Source organism: Polistes canadensis, unplaced genomic scaffold (genome assembly GCF_001313835.1).
Source record: "Polistes canadensis isolate GaletaPanama2010 unplaced genomic scaffold, ASM131383v1 scaffold_18, whole genome shotgun sequence".
NCBI classification, from domain to species: Eukaryota; Metazoa; Arthropoda; class Insecta; order Hymenoptera; family Vespidae; genus Polistes; species Polistes canadensis.
The window spans coordinates 334,818-352,617 of NW_014569565.1; the positions used below are offsets into that span (position 1 = coordinate 334,818).

At 31.2% G+C, this 17,800-nt stretch overlaps 1 protein-coding gene across 3 annotated transcripts in view; it reads left to right on the forward strand.

Annotated features, from left to right (window-relative positions):
• The window catches only part of LOC106793773 (tyramine receptor 1-like), a 43,781-nt gene extending 26,573 nt beyond the window's left edge, over positions 1-17,208 (forward strand). For all 3 annotated transcript variants that reach the window (XM_014760970.1, XM_014760971.1, XM_014760969.1), the window contains 6 exons: positions 6,445-6,673; positions 8,026-8,163; positions 10,665-10,777; positions 11,925-12,264; positions 13,262-13,562; positions 14,870-17,208. In XM_014760970.1, the coding sequence (XP_014616456.1) occupies positions 6,509-6,673; positions 8,026-8,163; positions 10,665-10,777; positions 11,925-12,264; positions 13,262-13,562; positions 14,870-15,045 (1,233 nt within the window). In that variant the 5' untranslated portion in view covers positions 6,445-6,508 and the 3' untranslated portion in view covers positions 15,046-17,208. The remainder of the gene's footprint in view (positions 1-6,444; positions 6,674-8,025; positions 8,164-10,664; positions 10,778-11,924; positions 12,265-13,261; positions 13,563-14,869) is intronic.
• Positions 17,209-17,800: the final 592 nt, after the last annotated feature.

Below are 17,800 nucleotides of genomic sequence, written 5' to 3' on the forward strand. Positions count from 1 at the left end.
TAATTTTGTACGGGGCGCGTGTGACAAAATAATTACTAATTCTCCTTAAAAAGAAATATCTATGTATAGAGATAATTGATCAGAAAAAAAATTTTTTTTTTTATTTTTTTTATTTTAACGCAAACATGAAACAAGACTATTTTTCATATTTTGCATCCAACCTTTTACAAATGATTTAAAACTGTTTTATGGTCGATGTCATGACTGCTGCTAATTTACCGGTTTCGTTCAATTTTTTGCATGACTTTATCAAGCTCAATGATTGATCGATCAGAGCGAGATTTATCGGTGACATAAAAATTTCCAAATTTAAACGATTGAACCAGATTTATGTCACACGTACTGATACTGCATCATGTCCATAAACATGGTTTTTTCTTTTTGTACAATACTTTCAAGAAAGATCGAATTTCTTCTTTATATTCACTCATTTTCAAGTGACAATAACTTTTTACCTAATAAATGAATAACACAACTATTTTGTTTTTTATTTTTTAATTACTTTATGATATGTCACACCTTTGAAATTCATTCATTTATTACCAAATCCGATTAATATTACCAGAATTATGCGATAACAAAACTTCCTATCGGAAAAATACGAGAAAGTTTCTTCCAAATTCAATATTTAAAGAGATATCTAATACAATCAACGATATTGAAACACAAAATTTATAATGAACATATGTTGGCACAATAAACTAATAATACAATTTTCCATTAAATCAATGAAAAAAAAGAATAAATGGTAAAATTTGTTCTATGAGTAATACAAAGAAGAACGGAATTTTATTAATTACTTTTATTTTCATAATGTTTCATAATATTTCTATATTTACATACACATGAAAATAGCCGGAAGCTATTCTGAAATTTTTGCTTCCGTGGTCTCGTTAAAATCTACTTGTCCACGTTACGTTCTATCTTGACTTTCGTACGAGTATCACAACGTTAGTTCTCGAGAAAAAGCTTATCGCGTCGTACTCGTAGAAATTTAGTAGAAAAGAAAATCTACGAAGAATATATTTTTCCGAAGGGGACAGTTTGATGGGTAATGATCTGTCTACAGATAAATACGTATCGATTTTGAAATATATTTTCAAGCAAAATAGAGAGAGAAAAAAAAATAAAAGGAAGAAAGAGAGAGTGAGAGAGAGAGAGAGAGAGAGAGAGAGAGAGAGAAACAAATGGAATAGAAAGATAAATAAGCGAAACCGATAAAAACGATCGAGATTCTCTAGTGGATTATAAACTTGTATGTACATAAACACATGTGTATATGATAATCGTAAAATCGAAAGAGTAGGAAATTCGTTATAGCTTTGAAAAGATATATACCTATTATGATTGTTGTCGATGCAACCAATACCTATTGTACGTCTATCGATTTTAAAAATTTAGCGACTTTCCACGATTTATCGAAAATATCGTCGTATCATCTTATATCTCGACAAATTTCGATCCAATTTCACGAGACACGTTATATATGTCATAAAGCATTCTCTTTACATAAACTATCTAACATAGAACAAAAACATCTTTCGTAACAGACATTATTTATGGTTAAACGTTTACATTCTCTACCACACTCCTACATCACCCCGATTGGTATTCGAAAAGTTTCTCTATCGTTGTTTCACATCGATCCGCCGTCACATTTTCTGAATTACTTTAAGTGTCGATAAATAATATTGTAAGAAAATATCGATCGAGATTTCTCTTCCTTAATTTTTTTTTTATCCAGTTTAATTTTACAATTTTATGATTCGCCGTAACGGAAAATTTGTTAAAAAATGCAAAAAAAATTGTGATCAGATGAGATAAACGATATTTGAAATGAAATAATTAAGAAAAATGTAATATAGACAAATTATTTCGACGTTATCTGTATTAACGTCCTTACGTATTATATACTTTTACGTCACGTTTCATTTTCTTTCGTAATACCAACCGACTTGACACTGTTCTACCAACTTCTTCTTCTTCTACTTCGTGCGCGAACGCACGTCATCATCTCTTTTTTTTTAACTACATATTTTCTATCTCTTCCTTTTTTTTTTACTTTTTCCTTTCCATTCCTCTCTTTTTATAGCATTCTTATTATGCATCTAGGTAAAAGAATATAATGTTATTCTCAAAAGCACTTTTCAGACACAACTAGACACGAAGATAACCACAAGATGCATTCAAGATAGTACGCCTATGTTACAAACGCGAACATAACTTCAGCTATCTTTATCTTTATATTTTACTTTGATATTATTTGAAATTCAGTCAAAAGAGAGAGATAGAAGATTTTCTTATTCATTGATATTTGCAAAGCGAATTTCATTTTTTCCTTTTTCCAAACGTTGTCCATAGGTTTTTCTTTCTCGTTGAAAATAATCTAAAAGATATCAGAGAACACACAAATAATACACTTATACATACCTATGTGTTAATTTGTTTTAGTTTTCACGTCATCGCTCAGGAAACATTCTTTCCCTTTTTCTTTAAGGGATATAAGATCGTCGAAAAAAGTTGATCACTCGTCATGTCTCGTGAACAAGAGATTTTTGTCTTTTGTAATATATACAGTAGGATCTGTAGGGAGTCACTGAGGTAAAAGATAATGCACGTTTCATCTTGAAATTTCCGAGATTTCTCCTTTACGTTTCCTCAGTTTTGGTGTCATCAACTTTAGACGATTTCAATTTGTACCAGTGCATTACACGCATGACATAACTTCAAAGTGCAAACATATAAAGTCATTGGACCGTGTTCCTTTAAAGGATCATATGAAAAAACGTTTCATAAAAATTTTCGGTTTTTTTTTTCGAAAGGATTACTTTTTGTCATATCGATTTCAACGAAATCCTTCATTTTAATTTTTTTATATTTGAACGTAATATATTTTATAATAATCGTTTAATAAAAACAATCCATTAAGAAAAAAATAGTGAAGCTTAAATTCAGAGTAGACGTATAAAGAGTCATAGTAAATAACAAAGTGAAATTAAATAAAACAGGTTTATGAGTTGACATTTCCTTCGAAGTCAATAAAATTTGAAGTTACTTCAACGGGAGGGAAGTTACTTAGCCTTCTTATTCACGCAACATCGTACACGAAGTCTTAACGATGTGTACTGTCTTGAAACATCTAAACCGACAATTTCTATTTCTCTTTTATCTTTCTTTTTTTCTTATACAACTCTTTGAGTAGAAAGTTTATGTGTTCCTATAAAACAAACTTTCAGTACATTATATATAGTTATACAACTAATATTACAAAAAATATTCATACAATCCATATGCCATTTGGCAAAGTAAGTTTCAGCATGAATTCAGTTGTAATGTGTGGATGGGCATGTACAATAATATGTTGACCAATTCCTCTAATTTTTTACCTCACCGATTAAATAGATCATCATTTTTACGATTTTTATCACATGATTTACAATCATTATTACAAGAAGTACTACTAGTGTTAGTATTACTATGGTGGTTGCAGTTAGATAGTTGTCAAACATATTGTACAAGACCAGTAAAAAATTTAGGTAAATGAACATTATTTTCAAAGGAGGATTGGACTAGGCGGAACATTATAATCGTAAAGTGATAAAAAAGAAATGGGTCATTCTGTTTAACCACTTCGCAACCGCGAACGAGATATCTTGCTACTAAATGTGATTCATGAGGACTAAATATTTCTCGTAGCTCTTTTAAATATTATTATCAGTTGTTCCGAAGGAATGCATTTATGCGTTTATTAATATAATAACAAGAGATATAATAAGAACAAGATGGATTGTCAATTTGAAGAACGTTTAGTGATTAATATCATTTTTATTACTTTCTTATTCTAGGATATAAAAATACGTGAAAATAGGAAGAAGACTTGAGAATGATCTCGAACGGAGCTTATGGTATATCAACATACCTATTATAATAGGTTAATAGAGCAGAACTTTTCGTCTTGATGCGTTCGCGAATTAATGAGCAGTCGAGGACGGAATCGATCGTTCGTTACGAAACAATATTATGCGAGAACACGTTCAACAGGAGAAGATTTTTTTACATAATTGTTGCGTATGTATATGTGTGTTTGTGTGTGTATGTACGTATATATACATATATCTATATAATACATAGTTAAATCTGATCAAAAAACGGATTAATTTTGATTCTAGTAGTAATTATTTATAGTCACTCAACTGGTTTTAATAATATGCATAATTAGTATAACTACCGTGACTAATGCTAATTGAAAAATGTGAAATGTTAATAACGTACGTGTCCTGTGGTCCATCTTAACAATGATCTCTCGTATTTGAGTGACGTTCTTCAAGGGATTACTGAGAATCCGCTAGAAACGTCTACTAAATTGAAAGATTAATTTTAATCGCGGTATCGCGAAACCTCCATTTCCGCTTTTCCCTTGACTTCGCGCGTATATGCGAATTGTGGCAGACGAGCAGTTTATTATTACTTTTAATTGTAACCGTTTACCTCTGTTTTCTTCTTCATCCTCATTCTGTCTGTCTGTCTTTCTCTCCCAAGCATCATTGTTTCCAGACAATTAAATTCACGGTAGAGAAAATTTCCCGTTCCGTCCCAAAAGGTATTTTATATTTTATAATAAATTCGTACCACCACGTGAAATTTTATAAACGAAATTTATATAACATGTATTACATTAAGTGTACCGGAAATCTTTATGTTTTTTATTCTAAAAATTTTAATAAAAATCATTTAAATAAGTAAGTTTATTAAATTAATGGCACAAAACGCCGCGTCATTTAAAAAAAAAAGATCTTTTCTTATCTATCAATTGAGAAAAAGTTTATCTGATATAATCTTTTTGTATGGTCTTAAATTTTCTTTAAAAAACGATTCTTTATTTTTATTATTAATATTGAAACTTTATTTAAAGTTTTTAATGAAGCAAGAAACTTTAATTATTTTTGCCAAATCTTAGACAAAATTTTGTTTAGTTCCTTATTAAGTTCTGACGGAAGCAATCTTATGTTAGAGAAAAATAACCTGTAAAGCAATCAACAAGACTTTGAACGAGTGGAAAAGAGACAAAGAAAAAAGACGATGTAAAAAAGTTAGAAAAACTGGATTGGAATGAACGAAAAAAGAAAAAAAGATAATGAAGGATGAGAAGAGATAGCGAGGATAGTATCTTAAACAAGTTTTTGCATTTTTCTAAACGATCGAGCTCAGCTAAGAGACAAATAATTTTTTGTTTACATTTCGTATAAAATATCATATACAATTCAGAATATACGAATGCATGACGTGTTATTTCAATAAATAAAATGACAAAATAATTGCGTTAAATCTTAAAATGAGCCATTAGTCATTCTCTCTCTCTCTCTCTCATGACGTGAGAATATATTATTAATATATTTAAAAAAAGAACCTTATATAATGTATATGTATACATCTATTACGCTTACTTTCATTCATATTACATTTCAGACGACTTTCCTGTAAAAGATAGCGCATATACGTATATTTACGTATGCAAACGGGAAGACTACGACATAAATATCCTTTTGCCTTTTCGTCACCTTTTTCTATTTTTTGCTTCAGTTACTTATTTCTTTTTCTTGCCGCCTCTATTCACTTTTCCTCACCACTTTTCCTCACCACTTTATCCTTCTTTCCTTTCATCTCCTTTCTCTTACATTTTCAGTAATAGAATAAAGTGATCGTAAATATGTAAACTTCTTGCAAGCCGTGCACATGCAAACGAAGATATCTCAGCCATGAGGTGATCTCTTGAAATTGTAAAAATATGCGAGAGACGCGATAGCCAATTTTAAGTTACCCTTTAAATTGAGCACGAATTTCGATTTTCGATTTCCTTTTTACGATGTAGTATTTATGCAATGTAATTTTTATGTACATACAGAAGTACTTATTTACTATAATCAATGAACACACGTCGAATTTTCGTTTCCAAAACAATCGAAATTAGAAATTAATTGGCAACAATCCGCTGGTTATTTTGCACAAGTTACTTTTAAATAGATCCTAGCATTTGCAATTCTAATAATTGCAATTCGAATAAACAATATATCTTTTTTATTTAGGTCAACAAAAGATTTTACGTGTAATATACTTGTCTTGGATTCTCATGAAAAACAAATGTTACGTGGAATATCGGAGCCAATAGTTCGAACTCGTTAGAATAACGAGTGTACAAAACGAACAGAAATAGGATCAGAGATTTAAAATAAATATATAGGAGAGTAAGGAAGAATAAATGAAAAATAAAAATAAAAGGAAAGAAATTTAACGGGAATGAAAAATAATTCGATATACAATTGAACGGGGTGGGAGGAGGGTGGGGGGTATTGTCGGAGAGTGGGGAGGGGACATATAATTATAAATGCATTAACACGTTATAGAATTATTTGACGTTGTTAACTTTTGATATGCTTTTTTTTTTAGAAATCTTGACGATGTCCGGAAAGTTACGGACCGTTGAACAGAAATCGTTGTCAATGGATCGTGGATGAGCATCATGGCGAATCAAACGGCTGATTACCATGGTGACGTTTATCAATGGAATCGAACGGTGCCGACGGATGAACACGATACGCAAATGGAATATTATCTGCCCAATTGGACCGATCTCGTATTGGCTGCCCTGTTCTGCATGCTGATCGTCGTCACTATAGTAAGCTAGTCTCTAATGTATTTGCCACCATACTACTCTCCACCTCTTATCCACACCTCCTCTACTTATCTTCGGCGTAGTTGTCTTCAACGAATATCGATAAATCGATTGAATATATATATCGATATTTCGTGTGAAAATTCTCTCCTCTCGCGTAGGACGACAACTCGTCGGGGTTCTCCTCCCTTCCAGCTATCGACGAATGAGAATAATCGAAGAATTTAAATAGCTGGCTTTATAGGTGATATCGTACAAGATAACCTCTCGCTGGGTCTATTTTATCGGAAACGTTCGTAACAACGATAAAACATTGTTTTTCCTCTATCTCGTTGTCTTTTTAATGCCTCATTTTATTTCTCTTCTTTCTCTTTTTAAAACACTTTCTCTTATCTATCAACAAATCGATGATATTTTTGATTTATTCTTTTGAAATATTTGTCATTACGTTGATAATAAGAAATAGATCAAAAAATATATTCCTTTTCAAACATTTTTATAGGAATCAGTGTTTAGAGAAATGATTGTGACGTTGTAATTAATTTTATTAAATAAAATGACAAATTTAAAAATAACAACGGTCCAATTTGCATCGTACTTTGTTATTAACTACTCTTCTCTCTTTTCGGATCCTGTAGTGCATTTTTAATTCGCTTATTGTTAATCATTTATTTAAATCTCTCATGCGTTCATTTGGACACGCGTATTTCTATGTCATGTGCTTCGCGATAACGTTTTAAATGCTAGAAACAGACGATAATCAAACAAACGAGGACTATTTTTTCATCACGATAAACGATAACTCCTTTATTTCCAACTATCTTACACTTTTTACTTGTAAAATAATCTACCCTTTTTTTTTTGTTTCATATTTTTAATAATTACACAAAAATATTCAAGCACAAAAAATAATATATCCTCCGAGTGCTTTCTTACGTTCATTAATTATTTTCTTCTTTACCTTCTAAAAAAAAAAAAAAACAAAAAAAAAAAAAAACGTGAAAGTCTTTAAAGCTTTTTATCTCGCTTTTCTCTTTCATTTTCTTCTACATTTCTTTTCCTGTTTCTTTCTATTTCTTTTTTTTTTCTTCTACTTTTTCTTCCTTTCGGGCGTTAAAAACCGACAAAATAATTCAAAAGCTTCTGCCCGGTTTCAAAAATTCTTTAGCTGGTGTACGAAATACCAATCTAATCTTCCTCTATATCTTAATCCAACCATGTAGATATTATATAATCCTTCTTCGTCTAAATCATCTTCCTTTTTTTTATTTTTCTTTCTTTCTTTCTTCCTTTCTTTTCGCCCTTAAGAAATTTGTTTCCGCTTAAACGGTATTCTATATGTATTTCTATTCTAGGTTGGCAACACACTGGTGATCGCAGCAGTAATTACAACGAGACGATTGAGGTCCGTTACTAATTGTTTCGTATCCAGTCTAGCTGCCGCGGATTTATTGGTCGGTTTGGCCGTAATGCCACCAGCTGTATTACTACAGGTATGGCTATGTTAGACTGAAGAACACATATGCTAGTATATGTGAGTGCATATGCAGCGCTCAAGGGAGGAAGAAAGAGAGAGAGTGAGTAGGAGAGAGAGAGGGAGAGATGCAACGTCTCCTCTGTTTCATCGACATTGCGTTGAGCTTAATTGGTAATCAGTGAATGGCAGGCAAGTGCCCTCATCGCATATAATTTACGTCGGTTTAACAGAACGTCATTGATATGCCGCCTCCCTAATTCTCACGTTTTTCATGAATTTATAATTAATCTATTTTGCTTAATCTCGCGAAGAAATTTAATTTTGTATTTTAAATTCAATTCTTTTTCCAATAATAATAATTGTTAATCGTGAATTATAACGATACAAATGTTATTCAATATCATTTGACCTGGTTTTATCCGATCATATATTTATTATATTCGAATAAATTTATTCGATAGCATAGATCTTTTTACATCTTTATTTTCTTTTCGTTTCGTTTCGGTTTTTTTTTTCTTTCTTTTTTTTTTTTTTATAATATCCATAGGGAAATGAAAACCGGTGATACAAACAAACAAAACCAAACAGGTATTATTAAACGTATCTCTAGTCGTTTATATAATTGAACGAACAAATATTTTTTTTACAGTCGATTGTAATTTGGTTGAACGATATTTACGATATTAATATCTAATCGAATTGTGTTCCTTCCTGCGATCCGTTTATTATCCGCGTTAATAGACAAAAATTAATATTTTTATTTTCTTTTTTTTTTTTTTTTAATTTGGCACGGTTCTTTATGATTCTTCGATCGATTTAGCATTTTCCAATTTCTACTCAAAGAATGTTTTTACCAAATTAAACACACCAATCGTGGATACCTTCACGTAAGTAATATTCTGAAACTCTCGACGATCGTTCTGCGAGGTAACGAATGATGATTTTACATTTAGATTAAAGTCAAACTGAATATAATGGAACTCATCAACGCGATCCAATCGAGATGATCTTGATAGTCGACAATTAGTTTAGGTAATTAGGACGTTCTTCGTATGCACACGAGAGAACTCTAGGGATTTTCGGACTTCCAATCCACCCACCCAATCCTTCAAATATTTTCTTTCGAAGATTCTTTTAATAAAAAGTAAACCTTGATTGGCTCAGATTATTAAATAGTTTTTCATCTGTCAAATTAAACTTATGATGATAATAATCGAGAAAAGAAAAAGCATACATTTTTTATTTTTGACTGGAAAGATTTGAGAAAATTCCTTTTAAAAAGATTCGTTACTTATTCTACTTGTGTATTTTCAAATCTCTTTCTCCCTCTTTCTCTCTCTCTCTCTCTCTCTCTCTCTTTCTATCCTTCGTTTTATTTTTTTTCGAAAACTCTATCATCAAAATTAGTCTGATAGGAAAGTATTGCATCGAACAAAGATCAAAGCTAAGTTTCTTAAAGAAGTAGTCCATCTTAGCCGCATCACGGCGAAAGTTTTACTTGTGAATAACTTTGAAATAGTTTTTTTTCTCTTCTTCTTTCTTTTTTTGTTTTTTTTTTTTTAAATTCGAGATATCTCCAGAAATATCATAGTCACAAAATACTTTCGACATTAGATGGAAAAAGGAAAAATAAAAGTATAAAACAAAATCAAAACTTTACAAAGCTTCCGGAATAGTTATTAACATATTTAATAAATGTTAAACAAACGTAATAAAATGTGCTTTTCGTCTTTCTCTCTTTTCTCTCTCTCATGTTTACAATATGTTCATGCTTCGAATACGATAACACAAATACACACATTAAGAATATTATGGATGAATACGATTACATCAAAAATATCTAAATAACATATAGCATAATGAGATGCACCAATCCGTAATAAAAATTATCAAACTTTTTATTCGTTTTATTAATTTCTGTCATGCACGATTGGGTTTTCAATGAACCGATATTTCTCTGATTCCTTATCGCGGATAAAACTCGACGGTAAATTATCGCTAAAAATAAAAATAACAAGTTAATAAGGTGAAAATGAATTTCGCGTAATCGATTTAAATTCAGCTTGTAATATCGATTATCTCGGTAGAAAGGAATATACATATTTTGATTGAATTACAAAAATATGAAGCTTTTTTACAAGGAAATAAAAAACATTAAATTTAATCGAAATATTTTATTACACTTTTATAATAATTACGAGTAACTGTTGCTGTACTAAAAAAAAGTGATATTTCTCTTCCAATGAAAGAAATATACAACAAGTTCTGAATCATAAAATGTATCGATCTTTATCAAAAGCAAGCAAGAGATTTTCCAAAAATTGAATTCAATCGATGTCATGTATTATTCCATTTCTCGATGGACAATCAAAGTATTCTTACAAATGTTCAATCCAGCCATCCAACGAGAAACTGAAATTCATCTTGACAATATCATCTTTCTCTTTCTCTCTCTATATCTCTCTCTCTTTCGCTGTATTCTATCTTTTCACATTACTATTATGTCGTATGGACAAGTTGAACGGCGCAAGTTGGGAACTGGGTGAAATCCTCTGCGATTCTTGGTTGTCCTTGGATATTCTTCTCTGCTCAGCCAGTATTCTATCGTTGTGTGCGATATCCATAGACAGGTAAGATCCCATACACGTACTAGCTAATCTTGTCACGTAAGTTTAACGAGATTATCTAGAAGTTCGTTTCTAGAGATAGTCCATGCAACGTACCCTAGATTTTCTTTCTTTTCTATTTTCTCATTTTCCCTTTTACTCACTCTACGATAAACGTCTATGATCTTCCGTCCCGTGGTTCCCTTACTCATGCCACTTTCATGGCTTTTCTCTCATTTTCCAGCATTGAAAGATACCAGACCGCAGAAAACTTAAAAGTTACTCATTAAAGAGACGAAAGCCGAGAATACTACTACCATGCTCGATTGGTTTTTCAAACTTCGAATTTAAAGTCATTTCACACATCCGCAAAAATCGAATAGTCGTTTCCATTTCGTTATACGCGCATGTGTATATCTATGTATGGTATCGTATATATTTTATCGCAGCTATATGAATACTTTATTTTCCGATATTCCCTTAAGTTTAATAATAATTTAACAGTTTGCTTTCTTCTGCGGTTATCTATCACACTTTTACTACTTTTACAAATTATTATCATCTTTTCATTGTACACTTTTTTAGAAAATTGTTTTTTCATGTTGTTCAAATTCCAATTTTAATTCGGGTGTACGGGTCTATGAGACCGATAAAAAAATTGTTAGAAAAAAGATTTGTTTGTAATTTATAGTAGATATTTTGTTGAAAATTATATTTGTTAAAGTATCACCATGTGTAACGAATAAAATAACTTTAATCGTTTCCATTCGATCTTTCTAAAATTTGAAAGAAATTATTGCAAATGAGTTAATGCGTTTGAAATCTGTCAATACTGTATATTTAATCAATAATATAACGCACTATGTTTATTTATATTTATATAAATATTTTAATAAAATCAATATATATTAAAAAATGTACAATGAAATTAATATTGGATTAATATCAGAATCATAATATTTTGTTTAATATTGATTTAAGTTTTTAGTTATAGTATTGTTGAAAAAATATGGTTGCCACGATGGCACTATTTTAATTACTTAACCAAATAAAATGCATAATTTTTTAGTTAAGTAAAGTGATTATTTGGAAAAGCTTTTGTATATACATATATACGTATATATATACTCATAAGATCTCATTACCATTTTACAAGTGTGTCATTTTGAAGGTATCTCGCGGTGACCCAACCATTAGTCTACAGCCGAAGACGGAGAAGTAAGAGATTGGCTGGTTTAATGATCGTAGCTGTCTGGATACTAGCAGGTGCGATTACGAGTCCTCCTCTTCTTGGCTGTTTTCCACGGGCAACTGATCGTGATAGCAAAAAGTGTACCTACAACATGGACTCTTCTTCCTACGTTATATTCTCCGCCTGTGGGTCTTTCTTCTTACCTATGTTAGTTATGCTTTACGTTTACGGAAGGATTTCCTGCGTTATAGCTAGTCGACATAGAAACTTGGAGACAAATGAGGCTGATAAAACTAATCGACGAACTCGAAATGCAACGGTAATAATATTCATTATTATACATTATATTTTATCATATTACTTTATCAAATCATATCTCGAGAAATATAATTAAATCGATCGTTCCGGTGATATTATTATTAAATCGTGATAGTAATTACATTTTTGTTCCCTTTTCTTCCGTAAATTTATAGAACCAATTTCTAGAATGTTAGAAATAAATTTCAACGTCCTGGAAAACATTTAATGATCGTTACTTCTCTTGACGTAGTACGTTCTTGTATTACAGGCGTTCGTTACTTCTTATTCTTCATCTTTGATATTATTTGTTGAGTCTGCTAACACGATTCTTTGCACGTCACGCGATATCTAATTGATAATTCGATTTGTTCTAGATCACGCGATATATTCGATTGACGATTCGTAATTTTTGCTTTTCTCATAATTTTCGTTTGCTAGCAATTTTCTTGAGCTAAAGAAAACCATTTTAAAAATGAAATTTACAGATATTATCTATCGGAAAAGTAATTTTAGCGATAAATATAAAAAAGAAAAAGACAAACTATTACAAACTTGATATATATGTTATCGTGAAAGACCGAAATTGGAGAATGTCAAGATTCACATGGTCGCTTATCAACACATATCAAATACGTTAGTGAAAGACCGAATATTTAGGATTATTCTTATATATTAATATTACGGATATATATCAAGCGATTATGTGAATTTTTACATTATCCAATTTTGATATTTCACGTTAACATACATATCGTCTGTGTTCAGTCAAAAATCATTAACTACACTTTCGGCCTAAAATGACTTATGTAACTTAAATTATTGAAAAATTTCGAATTTATTAGCCATGACACTATACAAACTATCAGTAGTAGCGTACGAAATCATTAACATAAACCGTACTTGATTCCTAAACTTGATTTTTCCTATTTAAAATTTGTTTGACGAACAATCACTCAAATTAACATAAATGATACTAACTTTTAATTGAACATAGATGGTACGTTATTTTGATATAGATCGAACGTACGAAAAGTATGAAGATTCGACGTTCAGAGTGTACGGTGGATGGTGATACTTGCGAAAGAACGTCAACCGAGGGTGACGTTACAAGCAGCTGCAAGAAAGTAGGTATAGTTCGAGGTCATCAACAGAGCTGCATCAACAGGGTAGCAAGAGAAACGAAAACCGCTGGCACATTGGCTGTAGTAGTGGGTGGTTTCGTGGCTTGCTGGTTACCATTCTTCATTCTCTACCTTGCTACTCCGTTCGTCCCAATGAAACTACCGGAAATCCTGATGCAGGCATTAACGTGGCTAGGTACCGACGATTATACAAATTATTGTTTCATTCTCTATCCTCGCTTATTTTATTTCTTTCTCTCTCTCTCTCTTTCTGTATTTCTCTCTGGGAGAATCCTAAATGCATATATAATCAAGCAATTCTTTTGTAAGAATATTTTTGTAAATTATTATATCGTGTTTTTTTTCTTTCATGATGTTTTCGTTTATCTCGAGAGTTTATATCTTTGATTTCTTCGCGAATTTATAGAAACATATGAACTCTCAATTTTTTGTATAGATAAATAGACGGATAAAAAGAAACCTTACGTTTAAAGGATATATTTTAGGTTTATATAAGTAAATGTATATATTATACATGTGTGTCTAGAATCACATATCTCATCGCGTTTCCCCGTATATATATATATATAGCTATACGAGATACGAATCTAGAATTCGTATATTTATCCTCGTTCCACTTACTCATCGAGAAATGCAATTTTTATCAAAATCTTTGCACGAACTACCTAGGTGGTAGAATTATATAAGAATTCCTTCGAGATTTCGGTAGGAAACGTGTATCGTGTCATTCTACGACTCGTCGGATTTCTTCTCTTCCTTCAAAAATTTTACGTTTCTCTCGATATTCTATGAAGATTGTTCGAAGAAACGCGAGAAAGTGAACTTACGTTCTGTAATCACGGCAAAACAGAAAAATAGTAAGACAAGAAAGAGAATAAAATGTATTACGTATAATTTATATATTATTATATATTACCAGCTATGTCATAAAATTTAACTTTTTTAATAAAATGTTTACGGAAACTATTTCATTTCGAGATTCTAAATAGATATGATATATATATATATATATAAAGAAAGTGAAAAAGGGGAAAGAAATAAATAGGAAATAAGAAAGAGGGAGAAAGAAAATAAGAACTTTTATATACATATATACAAAGCATACATTCATATGGATATACACAATGCATACCCAGGTCTCTATGTATATATGCATATAAAAAAAAATTGCAAGGCGCATTCGGTGGTAATATTCGTAAGAAGAAGGAAGTATTTCTTTTTGAAATACGATAAAACTTTGTTCACGTAGAACATGCTGGTGCAGGAAACGATATTATTGGCGAACTTTAATCGCCCGAAAATCAATATTTCGTAAACGATCGATTCACGGATTCATATTGTGGCTCTTTAACGATACTTCTACCTTCCTCCCACCAGATTAAAATCGAAACTTTTTCAATATGTTACGAAGAAAACAAACAAAAAAAATAAAAAATAAAAACGTAAACGTTTAGCTTTTGTTGTTGTTTCTCTCACATTTAGGTTGGATCAATTCAGCTATAAATCCATTTATCTACGCGTTTTATTCGGCCGACTTCAGGGAAGCATTCTGGAGGTTAACGTTTCGAAAGTGCTTCAAAAGTCAAACGACCTTGAATCACACCGAGCGGAAATTACCAACACCTGTGACGTTGAGGAAGAACGCATCAAGAACGTGAAGATCGATCGATTGATCATGAAATGATTGGAATAGATCTCGAAGGACGTAGTACGGGGAATACGATTTTCAATTGTGCATGATCGATATTCTTCTTCTCCTTCTCCCATCTACATTCTCCACGTCTTACGAAAGAAAAAGTACGAAGGATAAAAAAAAAAAGAAGAAAAAGAAACGTTTCGTTTCGTTTCGAGAGATGCTGCTGAAGAAGAAATCATCTAACAATGTTTCCTGTATCGAGGATAGTCTCTCCCATCGTTTGGGTATTCTGATAACGAGAAATAGAGTGAAAGAAAAATGGGTGAAGATAGATGAATAGAAAAGGGAGAGAAAGAGAGAGAGAGAGAGAGAGAGAGAGAGAGAGAGAGAGAGACACAGAGATTGGACATCTTACGTTCACTAACGAATCTTTTCACGAAGATCTAGCAATTTTGTTCTTTATATTTCTTAACAAATGTTGCTCCTAGCATAATATTCGATACTAATAGATTAATTTTAAACGTTATTAAGTTACTATATAAATTATATATTAATATTCATGTTACATATATCAATTTACGATACCGAAAAGTTCGGTACATTGCAGAATGAGAAAAGTTCCATTTACTTTCTTTGAAGATCATTTCCGTTGATCGGTCTGTCGAGCTCTATGTTTGAACCATGGTCACTTCTCAGTATTTCTCTCTCTCTCTCTCTCTCTCTCTCTCTCTCTGTGTATCTATCTCTCCTCTTCCTTGTCTAATTTTGCAGTGGATTAGAGCTTGGATTAGTAACGGTTTAACTCTGCGTTAGTATCGATTTGACCATCGGTTGTTTCTGAATTAGAGTTACATTAGGTCCTCCAGTGAAGACTTTCAAATTAGACGCTCATCGTTAAAGAAGAGAGAGAGAGAGAGAGAGAGAGAGAGAGAGAGAGAGAGAGAATGCAAGAGAGAAAGATAGATAGATAGATAGAGAGAGATAAAGACTCAAGAGGTTAGTAGTTTTCATCTCGTCGACCTAGGAAAATCGAATTCACTTCGAAAGTAACGTCAAAGCATTCGACGATATATCAAGATGCTTTTTGTCCTTTTTTTGTCTTGTTTCTTTTATCGAGAAACAGAGACAAGAAATAGGAAGAAATTTTATGAAAAAAAAAAAAACTTAATACCAATATGATTCTTTAAGAGCTCTCTCTTTATTTCTCTCTTTCTCTTTCTTTCACTCTCGTAAACATAAACTTTGATATGTTAACTCAAAACTCTTACTTTTCGATAATAAAATTGTAAGATTTATATGAAGCTTACGATAGTAGAATGTCCCGCGCTAGATTGTAATATTCGTTAATAGCGTTGAGAGATTTTGCTTAATATCAACATTGAAGGAAGAATGCATTTAAAGTTCATACATATATGTACATAAATCTATATAGAAATTTCATTAGTGCAAAGTAATTAATGTATAAGAAAAAAATAGACGAATGATCTCAAATCGGTTTTAATTTCCTATTAATTAATTTATTCTTCCCTAAATAAATTGTGAATACCCTAACAATAAGTTTCTTTATTGAAACATTCAAAAGGTATAAATTGTAAGAAATAATTCTACCTCCATCTCTATCTCTGTCTGTCTGTCTGTCTCTCTCTCTTTTTTGCTTTCTTGTTTTCTTTAAATAAAAAAAAAAAAAACGTATTATTGTCTTTTAATTTTTTTGAACGTTATTTAACATTCTATCAAAGATAAATTAAAATTGAACGCGTGTAAAGTCATACAACCGCAAAGTATTCAGCGATGTGCGATGGCAAAGAGTTAAATTAAAAAATGCGTTGTTATCGTCTAATTATTATATATGTAGATCAATTCTGCAATTCATTTTAAACGACGAGAAGATAAAATTTTCTAATGCATACGATAGTTTATAATATTCGACGAGATATATATAAATCTTTTTCTATATATACGTATCTAACTTATCGCGCTGAATATTTGTTAGAAACGAACAACGTCATCGGTATCATCTGAAAATCCTTTTAAAACGTGACCATAAAATGTCGATGCTGACAGTCCGATCTCTGACACTCATCGATGTGATGAATTGTCTTTAAAAATATATTTGTATACACAGCGAATGTGCAGAACAAACGCATTGTCAGAATTTAACGAATAAAATATTACAGTACACAACGTTCTTATCGAATTATTTATTTCTAAAGATCTAAACCTTTGTCTTATTTTCCTGTGTACCTTGTGTTCGTTATTTTATAAATTAATATTCAGCAAGAAATTATTTTAATGAAAAACAAACATCATTAAACAATGGATATGTAATTAATAAAAAGATTTGTACGAATGGTAATTTAAAGCGAGAATTTAAAATGTAGAATCCAATGAAACAATTGTGATTGAATGTAATAACCAACTGTCGGGAATTTAGATTTTATATTAATTTTACAAAATTACGTGGAACCAAAGAATACTAAAGTACACCGTAGGAACGCTGGCAAGGAACCTTAACAGCAGAAAATAATGAATAAATGCTCTTATTTGCTCACTATTTGCTCAACTTTATTTTATTAAATATTTTGTATTTATCGTTAATTAGTTGAAAATAATTATTACACTTTGAATAATTATGAAATGGCGACGTCATGAGTGAGAGATATGTTATACACATGCGCAACCACAGATTCAAGGCGCAAGCACACTTGGAAAAAAATGAAATATATCCAGCAGCGGATATATTTAAAGTTGATTTCCAAAGTAACAACCTACAAGGT